Source organism: Lycium barbarum, chromosome 10, assembly GCF_019175385.1.
Source record: "Lycium barbarum isolate Lr01 chromosome 10, ASM1917538v2, whole genome shotgun sequence".
Classification (NCBI taxonomy): Eukaryota; Viridiplantae; Streptophyta; class Magnoliopsida; order Solanales; family Solanaceae; genus Lycium; species Lycium barbarum.
In genome coordinates, this window is record NC_083346.1 from 18044923 (window position 1) to 18062588 (window position 17666).

The window sequence follows — 17666 nt, forward strand, 5'->3', positions numbered from 1 at the left end:
GCGATCGATACCACATCTGTCGGACCAAAGCATCTGCTGTAACAGACAGATCATGTATCTGTCGGACAGATGCTCAATTTATCAACATTTATACGAGAGAAAATTTGATGTTACATTCTTTTTTTTTTTGTGAAAAAGAAAGGAACAATATTACAAACCAAAGCTTAACTTGGACGTACAAGTAAGAAAACAAATATCGGAACTCTATATGCACCAGATAGTGCCTTCACAAAAACAAATAGTCAGTCTTCTTGTAAATCCTCTTATTGTTTCAACTCGAACGATCATGCTAAGTATTTTTTGAATTTTTCATTAGTTTTACTCCTTATTCATCAACTCTCAAGTCAATACGAAATATCAACATAAAACTAATAAGGAATAAGACGATAAAGAGCGATCGATACCACATCTGTCGGACCAAAGCATCTGCTGTAACAGACAGATCATGTATCTGTCGGACAGATGCTCAATTTATCAGCATTTATACGAGAGAAAATTTGATGTTACATTCTCTTTTTTTGTGAAAAAGAAAGGAACAATATTACAAACCAAAGCTTAACTTGGACGTACAAGTAAGAAAACAAATATCGGAACTCTATATGCACCAGATGGTGCCTTCACAAAAACAAATAGTCAGTCTTCTTGTAAATCCTCTTATTGTTTCAACTCGAACGATCATGCTAAGTATTTTTTGAATTTTTCATTAGTTTTATTCCTTATTCATCAACTCTCAAGTCAATACGAAATATCAACATAAAACTAATAAGGAATAAGACGATAAAGAGCGATCGATACCACATCTGTCGGACCAAAGCATCTGCTGTAACAGACAGATCATGTATCTGTCGGACAGATGCTCAATTTATCAGCATTTATACGAGAGAAAATTTGATGTTACATTCTCTTTTTTTGTGAAAAAGAAAGGAACAATATTACAAACCAAAGCTTAACTTGGACGTACAAGTAAGAAAACAAATATCGGAACTCTATATGCACCAGATGGTGCCTTCACAAAAACAAATAGTCAGTCTTCTTGTAAATCCTCTTATTGTTTCAACTCGAACGATCATGCTAAGTATTTTTTGAATTTTTCATTAGTTTTACTCCTTATTCATCAACTCTCAAGTCAATACGAAATATCAACATAAAACTAATAAGGAATAAGACGATAAAGAGCGATCGATACCACATCTGTCGGACCAAAGCATCTGCTGTAACAGACAGATCATGTATCTGTCGGACAGATGCTCAATTTATCAGCATTTATACGAGAGAAAATTTGATCTTACATTCTCTTTTTTTGTGAAAAAGAAAGGAACAATATTACAAACCAAAGCTTAACTTGGACGTACAAGTAAGAAAACAAATATCGGAACTCTATATGCACCAGATGGTGCCTTCACAAAAACAAATAGTCAGTCTTCTTGTAAATCCTCTTATTTTTTCAACTCGAACGATCATGCTTAGTATTTTTTGAATTTTTCATTAGTTTTACTCCTTATTCATCAACTCTCAAGTCAATACGAAATATCAACATAAAACTAATAAGGAATAAGACGATAAAGAGCGATCGATACCACATCTGTCGGACCAAAGCATCTGCTGTAACAGACAGATCATGTATCTGTCGGACAGATGCTCAATTTATCAACATTTATACGAGAGAAAATTTGATGTTACATTCTCTTTTTTTGTGAAAAAGAAAGGAACAATATTACAAACCAAAGCTTAACTTGGACGTACAAGTAAGAAAACAAATATCGGAACTCTATATGCACCAGATGGTGCCTTCACAAAAACAAATAGTCAGTCTTCTTGTAAATCCTCTTATTGTTTCAACTCGAACGATCATGCTAAGTATTTTTTGAATTTTTCATTAGTTTTACTCCTTATTCATCAACTCTCAAGTCAATACGAAATATCAACATAAAACTAATAAGGAATAAGACGATAAAGAGCGATCGATACCACATCTGTCGGACCAAAGCATCTGCTGTAACAGACAGATCATGTATCTGTCGGACAAATGCTCAATTTATCAGCATTTATACGAGAGAAAATTTGATGTTACATTCTCTTTTTTTGTGAAAAAGAAAGGAACAATATTACAAACCAAAGCTTAACTTGGATGTACAAGTAAGAAAACAAATATCGAAACTCTATATGCACCAGATGGTGCCTTCACAAAAACAAATAGTCAGTCTTCTTGTAAATCCTCTTATTGTTTCAACTCGAACGATCATGCTAAGTATTTTTTGAATTTTTCATTAGTTTTATTCCTTATTCATCAACTCTCAAGTCAATACGAAATATCAACATAAAACTAATAAGGAATAAGACGATAAAAAGCGATCGATACCACATCTGTCGGACCAAAGCATCTGCTGTAACAGACAGATCATGTATCTGTCGGACAGATGCTCAATTTATCAGCATTTATACGAGAGAAAATTTGATGTTACATTCTTTTTTTTTTGTGAAAAAGAAAGGAACAATATTACAAACCAAAGCTTAACTTGGACGTACAAGTAAGAAAACAAATATCGGAACTCTATATGCACCAGATGGTGCCTTCACAAAAACAAATAGTCAGTCTTCTTGTAAATCCTCTTATTGTTTCAACTCGAACGATCATGCTAAGTATTTTTTGAATTTTTCATTAGTTTTACTCCTTATTCATCAACTCTCAAGTCAATACGAAATATCAACATAAAACTAATAAGGAATAAGACGATAAAGAGCGATCGATACCACATCTGTTGGACCAAAGCATCTGCTGTAACAGACAGATCATGTATCTGTCGGACAGATGCTCAATTTATCAGCATTTATACGAAAGAAAATTTGATGTTACATTCTCTTTTTTTGTGAAAAGAAAGGAACAATATTACAAACTAAAGCATAACTTGGACGTACAAGTAAGAAAACAAATATCCGATATCACATCTAACAGACAGATCATGTATCTGTCGGACATTTCATAAATTTGTCAATGACTATAAATGAAATAAATGATGATAGAAAATCTACACTGCAAAATTATTAATGAAATTAAAATAAGTCGAATATTTCCATCAGTGAGAACAAAAGTGGCATAATATAAATACGCTAACTTTTTAAACTTAAATACAATCCAAGACAAATTTTAATTAAACAGATTGATCCATACTCTGTCCGACAGATCCAAAAAACATCCTAACAGAATTACTAACTATCACCGCCGATCTTTCTCCTTTTATAAGTCTTCATATTCTTCGAAGTCTCCCGAATTTTCTTTTGTCTGAGATCTGTTGCAAAAGGGGAATCATATTTTGGGTTAGTTTTCCTTGTTCGTTTCGCCCTTGTAGTACATACTCCCGCAAATTTGGTAGCTTCATCTTTATCAACCATGTTGCTTCCTTCCTCTTCAAGCTCACCAATTACCTTCTTTTCCAACATATCTGGTTGTTCATCACCCACCTGAAAATTTTCATCATCATACTTTTTTTGGCTTAATTTTTCTTCCTGGACATGCAAACCACCTACTATACCACTCAAGTGGTCTACTTTAGCATCGAGACCATCCATTCTTTCATTCAACTTCTTGTTCATATCCTTCATCTCATTAAACATATTTGCACATTATTCAATAAGTTGAGAAAGTTTGTCTGGTGAATCACTCAAATTAATATTTTCAGTAACTCCCTTTGATGGTTGTCTTCTAATATCAGTTTCACGTCCGTCGTGATCCATAGCTACCGGAATCTCATGCCTTTCGAAAGAAGAGTTAACTAATCGTGTCGCACCACTAACTACTTTTGTCAACCGATCTATATTCTCATCCACCTCATCTTTCAAATCCTCCCAATTAATCAAATATGATTTTTTTGACTCAACATTAGTAGGAACCAAAGTAGGATGCACCACAACCTATAAGAAAATAAATTGTTAAATAAAACTACAATAATAAAAACTTCTAAAATGAAATATTGCACCAAACAAACTTAAGTATTCACCTCTTTATTTTGCATTGTTAATAACACTGTTTTATAATCTGGGGGTGTCTTCTTTTTATCGTACCATCGGAGCAATCTTGGAAGTGGCAAGGGAGATTCTATCAATGGCTGTCCAAAAGCCTCTCCTAGTATAGGAATTGCTTCGAAAGCCCACACCTATATTGAAAACAAAAAAAGTACTAAATAATATTCGTATATAAATTTCAGATCGATACATAACTTGTCATGACCAATTAAATTTCAGATCGATACATAATCTGTCATGACCAATTCAATATCTATCTCACCATAAAATTATTTAAGCTTACCATAAAAGCCCAAGGGAATCCTTGCAAGCTATAACCTTTAGATGTGAAATTATTTTCCTTCCATTCTGCAGACTTTTTCTTTAAGTTGACATTTAGAATGAACTCAATTGTCATCTCAAAAGAACGCCTACCCCAAGGATATGCATTAAAGTAATCCAAGTTTGTCACCATTTTCATATTCTTTATATCAACAGTTCGCTTTTGATCACCAGCCCATAAAAAAGACTCAACAAACCACACCATAGCGATCTTCAACTTTGTTTGCGCATCAAATCTGTCACTCTTTAATATTTCCTTTAAATCATTTCCCGTTAGACTACTCTTTTTGTTCAACACTAGATCTAAAAAATCTTTTGCCTTCCCTTCATCATATAAAGCCTTACCAGTGGGAATTTTTCCACAATTCAGTCCGGTAATCATAGCAAACTCCTTCATACCAAATCGAATTGGCTTACCATCAATTATGAACCAAACCTCCTTTTTCTTTAAGCTTACAACACGTCGTTGTAGAAGATAGTGTACGATTTGGCCACAAAAATTTTTGTTCCAATTCTCTAGGTTCACTTTTAATAAGCAGCCAAAACAACTATTCATAAATTGGTTGTACACTTTTTCCTTCTCCAAGTAATATTGTATAATTTTAACAACATCCCACCTTGATAAAATTCTCACAAGTCCATCAAAGTGATCCCCGTCCTCCAATTCCTTACGCAAACTATATTGGGAGAGGTCTACTGAGGTTTCACGTTCTGGTATCAATAATATATCATTCTCCTCAGCAGATTTATCCCCATTACAAGATGTCTCAGAAGACTCATTCCCATCACTAACTGTTTTAGAAGCATTATCCCCATCACTAACGGTTTTAGAAGACTCACCCCCTCGCTAGATATATCATGTTCCTGAAGATATTGTAACAAATGTAATATCAATTAGACAAATAACGAAAACTAAAGATTGGTGTCAATATTTTAAAGGACTGATTGTAAATCGATCCGACCAACTATTAGTCGGTCTATTATATATTTAGAAAATCAGCTTGATTTTTAGATTGTTCAGATTAATGTACTATCAATCGCCTGATTTGGTAAACAAAATATTTTAGCCTTTTGGATGATTTTATAAAGCAGATCGATGGTTGATTGAGTAGACCAATTAATAATTGGTCACATAAATTGTGACAGATTTTTACTTGGTCGGATCGATTTATTATCTGTCACTTAATTTATAAAAGTTGTGATTCCTTTCTCACTGATATGAGAAATTTAAGTTGAAAAGCTAAAAAATGAAGGTGCACCTGATTCTCCTTTAGCTCACGGCCAACATTTTTAGGAACGACTCGCACCATGAATTCTTCAAAGAACAAGTAAAAGTTATGATCAAGAAACAACACCCATAAAGAAAAAGCAATTACTTTAACTATAACTTCATATAAACTTTAATTGCATATCTATTACTACAATGTTTTTCTTTACAAAATAAGATTGATGCTAGAGTTAAGGGAGAGTAGAAAACTTACAATTTAGAAATTCAAGAAGAATACTCAAAAAGAGAGTTCAAAAGATGAGTAAATTGAATAAGCAATCTGTCTTTAGCAAGAAGAGAGGAGAAAGAGAGAATTGCCTTCAATGGACATAACATTTTTTTTTTAATGTGGCGTTGCAATGGAGAGAGGCATAGCAGATTTGAATTGTATAAGGGATTTGCTTGCTCCAAGACCTTCCAGTCGGAAATACACCGCATCAAGATGGTAATTCCCAATATCTTGTCCTGTCCCTATAATCGACAATATAATTTACTGTGAATTTCCTGGGGTAGTTTGGCTTACTCTACTACAGCAATCTAAATATTCAAACAGATTCAAAAAGAACAGTTGAAATCTCTAATGTTACTAAAGCAAAATGGTGGGATGTACGTTGATAGCAGAGGGATTGAAATATATATTTAATTTATTTACAAATAGGTCCCTAACTTTTTTAATATTTTAATTATAATTCAATTATTCATTAAGTGTCTTTTCTGATTTATTTTGATATATTTTGAATTGAATAAATAATAGAAGGCCATTTTGTTAATTGAGTACTTGAATGAGTCTCTCAGCCAAATTTTCTCCTTCGGTTTAGTACTTAGGGATAGCTTGGTTTGAAGAAAAATTATTATGGGATTATTTATGTTGCATTAGTTATGTTGGATTAGTTATGTTGAGATTAGTTATATTGAAATTATTTATGTTATGATTAGTTATTCTGATATTAATTTTGTTAATTATTCGGTTTGTTGTATTAAAAGTAATATGTATTGCATAATTTTTAAGAAAAAAATATTTATTTACAAAATACTCTCCACCTTATTTAGTAGAAAAAATGGTTTGAGAGACCTCAGAGTTATTTTTGTCATTTTCATTATTTTATCCCGAAATTGGGCCAGAGACAACTTATCTTAATACTATGTTTAATCATATGATAACTTATTTCAGGATTAATAACCAAACAAGATATTACTAAATTCTTATCCTAAAACTATTTTTCATTATCCATCATACCAGACAATATTTAGAGAATAACAAGTTTTAGACAAAAGTCATGTTTTTATTAGTGTTTAGCATGATTTTTTTTAAAAAAACGTCGTTTTAATTTTCTTTACCGACCTTCTGGATTCGTTTAATTATTCAAAAAGGTATTGATTATCTTTAAAAAGTATAATTAGTTTTACAGGCTGAATTTTAATATTTTGTATACTTATTTAAAACATTTCTCAAATCCAAATATGAATTGTGATTAAAAAGAATATGTGATTAATCAAGTTTTGATTTGGTTTTGGTTAGGTATTCTTTTTTCTTTATTTATTAAAAAAAAAAAAAAAACCTGGGGCGCACGAGAAACAGCGGTTGGTACTTTGTGTCACTTAAAAGAATTTGTGATCCCCTAAAAAACCCTAACTTCTCCATGAATTCTTAGCTTCAAATTTAATCAATGGAGTTTGAAAAAAATTCAATTTCAGATCACAAACTCTGCGGTTATTTCCTTACATCCCTTAAAATTTCATCTCCATCGCACTACACTCTCCCTTTAAATTCCCAATGCTACATTGCTGGAGACACTTGTAATAATGTCCACTTCATCTCAAACGACAACGTCGTATTGTCCCCCATTGAGGGTCAAAACGCTGTCGTTTTAACGAAGAAGAAGAAGAGGAGTGGTCGTTTAAGTGTGGTGCAACAGTTACATAAGTTAGTAAGGCAAAAGTGTTTGAAGATTGTAGCTAGGGTTGTTGAGGTTGTGACACGTGGAGGTGATGATGATGATGATGAAGAGGAAGTTAGGGTTGTTGTTATGGTGGATGTGTATTTGCCTATAGCTTTGTGGTCTGGTTGGCAGTTTCCTAAGTCTGGTAATGCTGCTGCTGCACTTTTTCGGCATGTCAGGTGTGTATATCCTTGCCATCATTTCATATCATCAACTATTTTGCATATTTTTTCGATGGGAAAAGGTGCAAATATACCCTTCAACTTTGCAATTTAGACCAGATATACCCCTCTTTATAGAAAAGTGGTGCCTATATACCCTGCCGTTACACAAATGTTACAAAAGTACCCCTTGACAGATTTTTTTTTTTAAAAAGTGGTGCATACATACCTGGCGTTACACAAATAGTGCAAATATACCCTTTGTTAGATTTTAAAAAGAAAAAATCATTTAGCTTGTTTTTTGATTAAAAAAATGTCACGTAGCCATTAAAAAAAAGTCTATCCAATTTTTTAGTAGATTTATTATTTTCTAAAACCCACGTGTTAATATTTTTTGTGGGTCGGATTTAGCTCGTTTAAAAAAATGGCTAGACTTATTTTTTTTTTTAAAGCCAAGGATATATTTGTTTTAAAAAAACAAGACAACCCATTAGAAAAAAATTGCCTGGTGTCTTTAAAAAAATAAGTTTACTAAAAAAAAGGACGTACTTATTTTTTTTAAAGTCACATGGCAAAGCTTAATGATTTTTTTTTTTAAAAAAAAACAGAGTTTGTCAGCTAAAAGGTATATTTGCACCGTTTGTGTAATAGCAGTATATTTGCATCATTTGTCAAAGTAGGGGTATATATGCGCCACTTTTTTAACAAGGGTATATCTGCTCTAAATTGTAAAGTTGAGGGGTATATTTGTAAGTGTTACTCCCTCTGTTTCAATTTGTTTGTATGGTCCTCACTTGTGACGGAGTTTAAGAAAATAAATAAAACTTTTGAATCTTTTGGCCTTGATCTAAAGATTTGTATAATGTATCAAAATGCCCTTTAATCTTGTGGTTTTAAACATGTCATGTGAAAAGTTACAATTAAAAGTTGTAAACAAAGGAAAGGGGCATTTTTCTAATCGGGCTAAAAAGGAAAGTAACACAAACAAATTGAAACCGATTGACCCTATTTTTTAATTTGTTGTCTCACTTTCCTTTTTAGTCCATTTAAAAAAAGAATGTCTCTTCCCTTTTTTGGCAACTCGTTAATTCGAAATTTCCGCATGACATGTTTAAGACCACAAGATTAAAGGACATTTTAGTATACATTCTACATATCTTTAATTTAAGACCACAAATTTCAAAAGTCCTTTAATTTCTTAAACTCCGTGTCAAGTCAACACCCAAAAAAATGAGTTAAAAAAAAATTAAAGTCAATAATAATGCAGTTAACCACTGTAATTGTTATTGTGGGGCCATGAAAGTCTATTAATTAATTTTCATAGTGTAGTTATCATCATTAATTACTCGAGCATTCTCTATGCTGACCCCACAATGGGACCACTTAGCGGATTAGTCTAGGTGCGTGCAAGCTAAGAAAACACGGAATCCATCATATTTATATATTGAGATGATATGGGTTTTACATAATTAGATTATGATTATTCTATGTTTTTCTTTTAACCGACATAAGCCCGTGAAATTAGCTAGTGCACCAACCTGTAGTGGTGGCACTGGTGTGAGAATTCAAGTATAAGCAAGATTGGGACATCCAAGGGTGGTGAGTGAAGCGAGAGGAGAATCATGAGGTCTCAAGTTCAAATCTCAACAAGAGGCAAAAATATTAGGTGCTTTCTCACCACCATCATGCAAAAAGGGTTTTGTTTTTTGGTTTGGGGGAGGTTGGGTTCATATTTTATAAAGGCTTTCTAATTGGGTATATACTTTTGATATGCCGGGATATAATTAATTTATTTATAACCTATATGTTATTTTAAAATATATTATTTTATGAACTGAAGGCTCGTTTAGTACAAGGGATAAGCATAAATAATCCCGGGATTATATTTGAGATGAATTTATCCCATGTTTGGTTAGGATAAAATGGTGGTATAACTAATCCTAGGATTGTACTGTTATTTTATTCCTGTGGGAGGGTGGAATAACTAATCCCGGGATAACTAATCCCGGGATAAGTTATCCCAGGATAACTAGTTTCCAACCAAACAACCCCTTAGTGGACTATTAATCTTGGTGCCAAGGCATGATCTGCCCAGTGCTGTTAAAGGCCCGCTTAAGCCCTGAAGCGAGGCTCAAAACATGTTGAGCGCTTCGCCTAGCTTTATGTGCGCTTCGGTGTCGTCATCAAGTCTCCAAGACATACTTTTCCTTGCCATTGAGCCTCTCTTGAAGAGGTGACACTAGATGATTGATATTTCACTTTGTCGTGATGTTTTTACAATTTCTTTGTCCATATATTTGTTATTCATGCTTACCATTATAAGTCTTGGACTAAACATACATATATTTGTAATTTTGCGCCATTGAGCTTTTTTCACTAAAGCCCACACTTTATTTGCGCTTTGCGCTTAAAGCCCCAGCTAACCTTAGAGCTTTTTTGCGCTTTTCGCTTTTGATAACATTGGATCTGCCAAAAAATTGTGTAATTGAGGTTAGTAATTTATCCTGGTTATACACTTTTGTCAATTGTTAGAAAGTTGTTAGTATAGTGGAAGGACCTGGCCAGCTCTCTTGCTAGTCAAGCTACTGATAGGATCATGTTAGTAATGATTAAACAGTGATGCATCTAACGTTTAGAGATACTATTGACTCGATAAAGCAATCATTTTTATTGGAATACGGGTTATAGATTGATAGTGTATATTAGGTGATAAAAAGCTTTTCTTCTTTTTCTTTCCCTTCTCGTTTTGGGTGATAATTATTCTGACAAAATGAAGAGGCAAAAAACTTCCTTTGCATCTTTGCTTTGTTTTAGTTGTTAGTAGTTGTGACTTCAATGTGCAATTACAGAGGAGATGGTTTTGGATTTTCTCTTCTATTGAGTTTTGGGCTGCTGAATTTGCAGTTGAAATAAATTATATTATTTGCAGTTCTTGAATCTTTCAACAGTGGTATATAGCATTTCTTGTTGAATTGGATCTTTAGAAATTTGCATGTAATTGCCTATGCAGCTAATGCTGATTTATCTCGTACATATTTAATGCAGCTGATTCTAATGAATGTTCCAAATATTTCTTTACAGTTGTGACTGGGAGGCTAGGAGTTCTATGCTTCAGTCTGCTAAGCTTGGTGTTGAAAAGGATTTTAGTATTTGGAATCTGTCTGACTGTCATGTTGTAGGCTGCAAACTGCACTGCAGTGCACCTGACCCCTCCAAGAAAAAGCTCTTTGAGCTCCATGAAATTTTTAAGAGCTTACCAAGTGTATCAAAGAGGGGAAATCCTGATTTTCTAAGAGTGAATCCCCTTGATACTAGTAAATCGGGTATTTGGGTGATAACAGATGATATTTTGATCAATATTCTTTCTTCACTTTCACCTGTTGATCTTCTCAGGGTTTCTGCAACATGTCGTCATTTAAGATCTCTTGCTGCATCAATCATGCCATGTATGAAACTTAAATTGTTTGCTCATCAGCAGGCTGCAGTTGACTGGATGTTGCAGCGTGAGCGCAATGTTGAATTACTACAGCACCCACTGTACATGGATTTTGTCACTGAAGATGGATTTGCTTTTTATATAAATGCTGTTTCTGGTCAGATAGCCACAGGGCAGGCTCCTACAATCAAGGATTTTCATGGGGGAATGTTCTGTGATGAGCCTGGCTTGGGTAAAACTATTACTGCTCTTTCTCTCATTCTCAAGACTCAGGGAACACTGGCAGAGCCACCAGATGGTGCACAAGTCATGTGGTGTATGCATAATGCTGATCAGAGGTGTGGTTATTATGAGCTTTGCAGCGAAGATACAATCAGTTCTGGTGTTTTATTAGCTAGTAGAGCTACTGGACACAATGGCCGAAGGGGACGATTATCTTTAGATAAACTAACCCCAACAAAAAGCTTGAACAACTTCTCCACATCAATTGGATCCATGGTTGTTGGTTCAGCTGATCATATAGCAACTGCAGAAATCAGTTCACCTACAGTCACGCACTCCACTCCAACAAGGTATTCTGTGAGATGTACCAGTAGCTATAGCCAGATAAAAAGAGATCTTATGTATGCATATGAAGGGACTGAAGAGAGAAATGCTAGGAAAAACTCGAAAAAAAGAAAGCTTACTTCCAACAACCAACAAAGAAGCTCGGCATATGAGAAATCTGGTTATTCACATAAATTGTCTCGCTGTAGTAAGAGGTTCTCTGAGCCTTCTGCAGAGAACTATGTTCTCAAGGATACTTGGATCCAGTGTGATGCTTGTCACAAATGGAGGAGGCTTGCAGAAACCGGTGCAGCAGATACTACTTCTGCATGGTTCTGCAGTATGAATACTGATTCGTTATATCAGAGTTGTAGTGTTGCAGAAGACTCTTGGGATCATAAGCAGCAGATCACTTGCCTTCCAGGATTTCATAGTAAAGGAACTCCTGGGGGACTGGAAGAAAATATATCATTTTTTACCAGTGTGCTGAAGGATGATTATTCAATTATGGATTCTGAAGCAAAGAAGGCTCTAATTTGGTTAGCTAAGCTGTCACCACAGAAGCTGTTAGAAATGGAAACAATTGGGTTGGTGCAACCTATTGTACAGACTTCCGTAGGAGTTCCTCATTCCTCTCATAAAATATTTCAAGCCTTTGGTCTTGTCAAGAGGACTGAAAAGGGTACAACTAAGTGGTACTATCCTAGAGGTCTTGTGAACCTGGTCTTTGATTTGGATGCCCTAAGAGTAGCTCTATGTAAACCTCTGGATTCATTTAGATTGTATTTGTCTCGGGCTACATTAGTTGTTGTCCCTTCAAATCTAGTTGATCATTGGAGAGGTCAAATTGAGAGGCATGTAAGACAAGGGCAGTTGAGAGTTTTTGTCTGGGCTGATTATAAAAGGCCCTCTGCACATAGTCTTGCTTGGGATTATGACGTAGTTATAACTACATTCAGTCGCCTGAGTGCTGAGTGGAGCCCCAAAAAGAGAAGTGTCTTGATGCAAGTTCATTGGCTGAGAATTATATTAGATGAAGGTCACACCCTGGGTTCAAGTCTAAGTTTGACCAACAAACTTCAAATGGCTGTTTCATTGCGGTCTACTAATCGTTGGTTATTAACTGGAACACCAACTCCAAACACCCCTAGCAGCCAGCTTTCACATCTACAACCCTTGCTTAAGTTCCTCCATGATGAAGCTTATGGACAGAACCACAAAGTCTGGGAAGCTGGTATTCTTAGGCCATTCGAAGCGGAGATGGAAGAGGGCCGGTCACGTTTGCTACAGTTACTTCACAGGTGCATGATCAGTGCCAGGAAAAAGGATTTGCAGAATATTCCCCCTTGCATCAAGAAAGTAACACTCTTAAATTTCACTGAAGAACATGCAACGAGTTACAATGAATTAGTAGAAACCGTACGGAGGAACATACTAATGGCAGACTGGAATGATCCTTCTCATGTTGAGAGTTTACTTAACCCTAAACAATGGAAATTCAGAAGTACTACCATCAGAAATGTAAGACTTTCGTGCTGTGTAGCAGGACATGTCAGAGTGACAGAGGCAGGTGATGATATTCAAGATACTATGGATATTTTGGTTGAGGATGGTCTGGATACCACTTCAGAGGAGTATGCTCTGATAAAATATCTCCTTTTATTTGGTGGAAATTGCATGAGGTTAGTCATAGCCTCTGAGATCATACGTGGAAATGACTTTGTTAGACAAAATGCATCATGATTTTGACTTTGTTTTCTAAAATAATTTATGTAGGTGCAAAGCATGGTGCCGTCTACCAGTGATTACACCTTGTAAACATCTATTATGCCTCGACTGTGTTTCTTTAGATAGCGAGAAGTGTACAATTCCTGGCTGTGGCAACTTGTACGAGATGCAAAGTCCTGAAACACTGGCCCGTCCTGAAAATCCTAATCCAAAGTGGCCTGTTCCAAAGGATCTGATTGAGTTGCAACCATCTTATAAACAGGTTGGTCTAATCCTTAAGGAGATACATATTAGACAAGGCCTAGTTTATAGTTCATTTTTTGTTATCCCATAACAAACTACTTCCTAATGTTATCTTTATTCTTCTGAAGGATGATTGGAATCCCGATTGGCAATCAACATCTAGCAGTAAAGTTGCTTACCTTGTTGATAGGTTGAAGGAAATACAGGAAGCTAATAGGATGATTATTACCTCCAACGAGGACAGAGTTGTTGAGACTCGTAGTGGATCTCATGCCTGCACTGGGATAAGCAATATCAGCACGTTTTCATCCCAACAGTATTTGGTTGGGCCATCAAATAATTTATGCAGTATAATTCCGCAGAAAGTTATCATATTTTCTCAGTTTCTGGAGCACATACATGTAATTGAACAGCAGGTAACTTTACTTCATTTTGAGCATTTCTGTTTAATATTTTTATTATTATGTGATGGTCTGATTACTCCGTGTTCTCTTGGTAGTTAGCTGTTGCTGGTATCAGTTTTGCCAGTTTGTATAGTCCAATGCCTTCCATCAGCAAGGTATTGCTGTTTAACCATTCTGATTTTTATGATCATCTTTCTAACGAATTTCTTAGGATGGTCGCTCCATCGCTATGGTTTTTCCGGTTTGTTTAGTTGTACTTGCATGATTCAGGTGAAAGCACTGGCAACATTTCAGCATGATGTTGATTGCATGGCTCTATTAATGGATGGAAGCGCAGCTTTAGGTCTTGATCTGAGCTTTGTGACACACGTCTATTTAATGGAACCAATATGGGACAAAAGGTAATAGATATATTAAGCCTGCTCTGATTATGCACACCTTATGAATATAGGCTTCATGTTTGTTTCCACGTGATGCCTTTGGAAGAAGCCCATGGTTATAGAGTTTCAGAATTTTAACCTGTCCAAAGACAAGCGAGTAATAAACTGGAAACATAATGATTTTGGGGAAAAAAAACTCCAGACAGTGAAAAATGCTCTAAAACTTTGAATATGTTATATTCCCTCCCCCCACGAATGAATAAGTAATAAGCTGCTGACTGCAAGCCATTTCTCTTAGACTTTATTTGACTTTCGTGATACTTATCAGTATGGAGGAACAGGTGATCAGTCGTGCTCATCGTATGGGTGCTACGCGTCCTATTCTCGTGGAAACACTGGCGATGAGTGGCACAATTGAGGAACAAATGTTGAAGTTCTTACAGGTATTTCTGTCTCTAATGAATGTTATTTGGATTAATCCTTTGACCAGTGATCTGCATTAATTTCATCCGCCAAAAAGGATATCATCCTGATTTCTTTGTTTATTTATTGCAAGTTCCATTTTCTTACTTTGATCAACATTTAGGGTGGTTATTAAGTGAAATTTCCCCAAATATTACCCAACTTAAATTTACAGTTTTGGTATAACTTTTGCAGGAGGCTGATGAAGGTAGGAGGTTGTTGAAGGAAGAATGTGGTAAACTGGGTCATGATGGGGCACGAGCACCACGCACGTTACATGATTTCGCTGAAAGCAATTATCTCGCTCACCTTAACTTTGTTCGGACAAGTTCCAAGGCATGAAGGTACAGAAATATAACCATATGAATAATTCCAAGTTCAAGTAACTATACTTCTTTTGTCTGTGCATGCATTATGTTTTTTTTTTCCTGCTGCTATTACATAATTAGCTTTCGTGCTCTGAAAATTTTCTTCTTTTAGAAAATTCTGTGGCTTCTTGGAGCTAGCAGTCGTGGCGTATACATTTCAGACCAAAGGGAGATTGATATTTATGACCCTATTACCATTCTTTATGTTATTACCTCCATATTTTGCACGGGCGCAAGTAGCGCACGTAGAGGTTACAATGACAGAATGTTGCTTGAGATGGTTTGGTCATGTCTTATGTAAGACTCCAAATACATCCCTTGTTTTCTTTTGAGCCGGGGTGTCTTTCGGAAACAGCTTCCCTACATTCCAAGGTGGAGGTAAGGTCTGTGTACACTTAATCCTCCCCAGACCCCACACTGTGGGATTCAACTGGGTATGTTGTTGTAGTATAATACTATGCTGATTGAAGAATTAAATGAGACAAGATAGACCTAAACTCATATGGAGAAAAGTCGTCCAAAGAAACTTGTAATTTCTTATAATCCATGCAAGATTTAGCTGAGAACAAACACCATGGAAGTAGAGAACCCATATAGCTGATTATTGATAATTAAATTAAAAAAGAGAATCCATATAAGTGATACTAATTGGTTTTTTAGATTTAAAGAATCTGTAGTTCTCGAGAACTGCAGTTTGTTGTATTAAAAAAAGAGTGTCTTTTATTTGTTTCTCTTGAACAAGTTGTTGATTATTGAGATGAAATCAGCCTGCTGAACAGATATAGAGGATTTAGATTTCCCCTACTAGTTTGAGCTGCTTGAACAAAATGAGGGTTCTCTTGTTTAGGAGATAGTCCACTTTTCCTTGATTGTACTTCATCGAGATGAAGCCCAAGTTGCCAACCAGTTAGAATGTGATGTATTTCTTGAGTAGAAGTTGTTTTGCTGCTGTTACAATCCAATTCAGGGTTAGTCACCTGATGTTCTGAGAAGCCTATTCAATTTATGGCAGATTCAGCCTTTGGTTACACTTCATGTAGTCCATATGCGTGTGTTTGTGTAACGTTAGGTACTTTTATACTTGATAAAAAAAATAAAAATTATAGGTACATTTATCTCTTCCTCTTAAAATTTTGTACCATTACTTTATCGAAAAAGAATCTCTTAAAATTTTGTTTCCCACAAGAAAACAGTACCATTCTACATCACTGACATTATTTATTTCCTTATTTCGAGAATAGTAATCCGTATAAATCGTCCTGGTGTTAAGGTTTAAGAGAAACAAAAGTACGGCTAGGTTTCTCATGTGAATTTAATAGTTGTCCAAGAGAAGTCATGGTTCCCTCGTTAGATTATTCCATCTTGTCACCGTTTTTGCCTTTTAAGCAACACCTTTGTTTTCCCTACCAGAGGTTGATTTCCTACATCAGTACTTGCTATTGGTTGCGTGGATTTTGCATGATTTTGTTGTGCTTTTGACTTAAGATAGGAGAAAGGTAAAACAAGGGGAAATAAAAGGTCCACATGAGGTTAACCTGTTTTAATTGTTATTTAGCTATCGACAGGTTCATATAGCACTACCTCGTATCCATATTTTCCAGGTAGTTGGTTGCTGATCTGATTTATGGCAACAGGTGGACGATTCCATGTTTTGATAAACTGGCACTGGAGGGTCTCCGCAATGAATGACTAATCTGATCTGTCTTACAGATTTGTGCCGAGACTATATATGCTAGTGTCCCCCATCCAGATAATTGGTCACTCTTGATTATTGGCCACCAGTGGGATATATTTTTATTCTACCGGCGTTGTAGAATTCAGGCATGCGAATGTGGCGACCTGATGATCTTCGAAGTCCGGGTTAGAATTGGTAGTTGATATTTGTACATGTAATCTTATGGTCAGAAAATTCCTCTAGTTTTGTATATCCTACTAATTTATTCTTTTCTTTTTTGAATCTCTCCTTAGAAAATACAGTTGTAGTGGCCGCTTCGAAATAGAAATTAATCATTTTCACTGAATTTCTGGGTATCCGTGTGCACGTACTTGTTTTTCTGTCTAAGCTTATATGTTTTTCGTGCATCTCAATTTGTTACATGAGTTCGTAATACAGGGATAAAGGAAAGGTGAATGAACAAATAGGAAACATTGAAGAATTTTTATTCAATTTTTTTGATTAGGGGAAAAGGAGGGATATTTTCACTCCTTTTCGAATCACAAAATAGGTTGTCAAAAAGTCTATAGAACTTGATGAGTTAAAACATATTGTCAGAGTCACATAAACTCTCATTTGTTTTTTCCTTCAAGTGATAAATTTATTAAAATAAAGCATCAATATCTTTTTAGTTCAAATTTACATTCTTTTTAGTCCAAATATGAAGCTATGTTTC

General features: G+C 35.2%; 2 protein-coding genes across 6 annotated transcripts; one reads left to right on the forward strand and one right to left on the reverse strand.

The window, feature by feature from the left end:
- Positions 1–3051: 3051 nt before the first annotated feature.
- LOC132614795 (uncharacterized) lies at positions 3052–6188 on the reverse strand. The gene is made up of 4 exons (XM_060329340.1): positions 5601–6188; positions 4304–5205; positions 3996–4151; positions 3052–3909 (listed from the first exon to the last, which is right to left on the reverse strand). The coding sequence occupies exons 2-4, from the start codon at positions 4895–4897 to the stop codon at positions 3622–3624; spliced, it is 1038 nt and encodes a 345-aa protein (XP_060185323.1). The 5' UTR covers positions 4898–5205; positions 5601–6188; the 3' UTR covers positions 3052–3621.
- A 1006-nt stretch (positions 6189–7194) lies between these two features.
- On the forward strand, positions 7195–17297 carry LOC132615369 (F-box protein At3g54460). Of its 5 annotated transcripts, XM_060329970.1 has the most exons (10): positions 7604–7727; positions 9222–9375; positions 10791–13373; positions 13468–13681; positions 13791–14078; positions 14162–14221; positions 14337–14467; positions 14775–14889; positions 15104–15252; positions 16911–17297. In XM_060329970.1, the coding sequence occupies exons 2-9, from the start codon at positions 9332–9334 to the stop codon at positions 15248–15250; spliced, it is 3582 nt and encodes a 1193-aa protein (XP_060185953.1). In that variant the 5' UTR covers positions 7604–7727; positions 9222–9331; the 3' UTR covers positions 15251–15252; positions 16911–17297. The 5 variants fall into 5 exon arrangements, 4 of the variants coding, with proteins under 4 accessions (XP_060185951.1, XP_060185952.1, XP_060185950.1 ...); XM_060329968.1 differs by lacking the exon at positions 9222–9375 and having other exon boundaries at positions 7196–7727; positions 16878–17297; XM_060329969.1 differs by lacking the exons at positions 9222–9375; positions 16911–17297 and adding an exon at positions 15389–16871 and having other exon boundaries at positions 7196–7727.
- Positions 17298–17666: the final 369 nt, after the last annotated feature.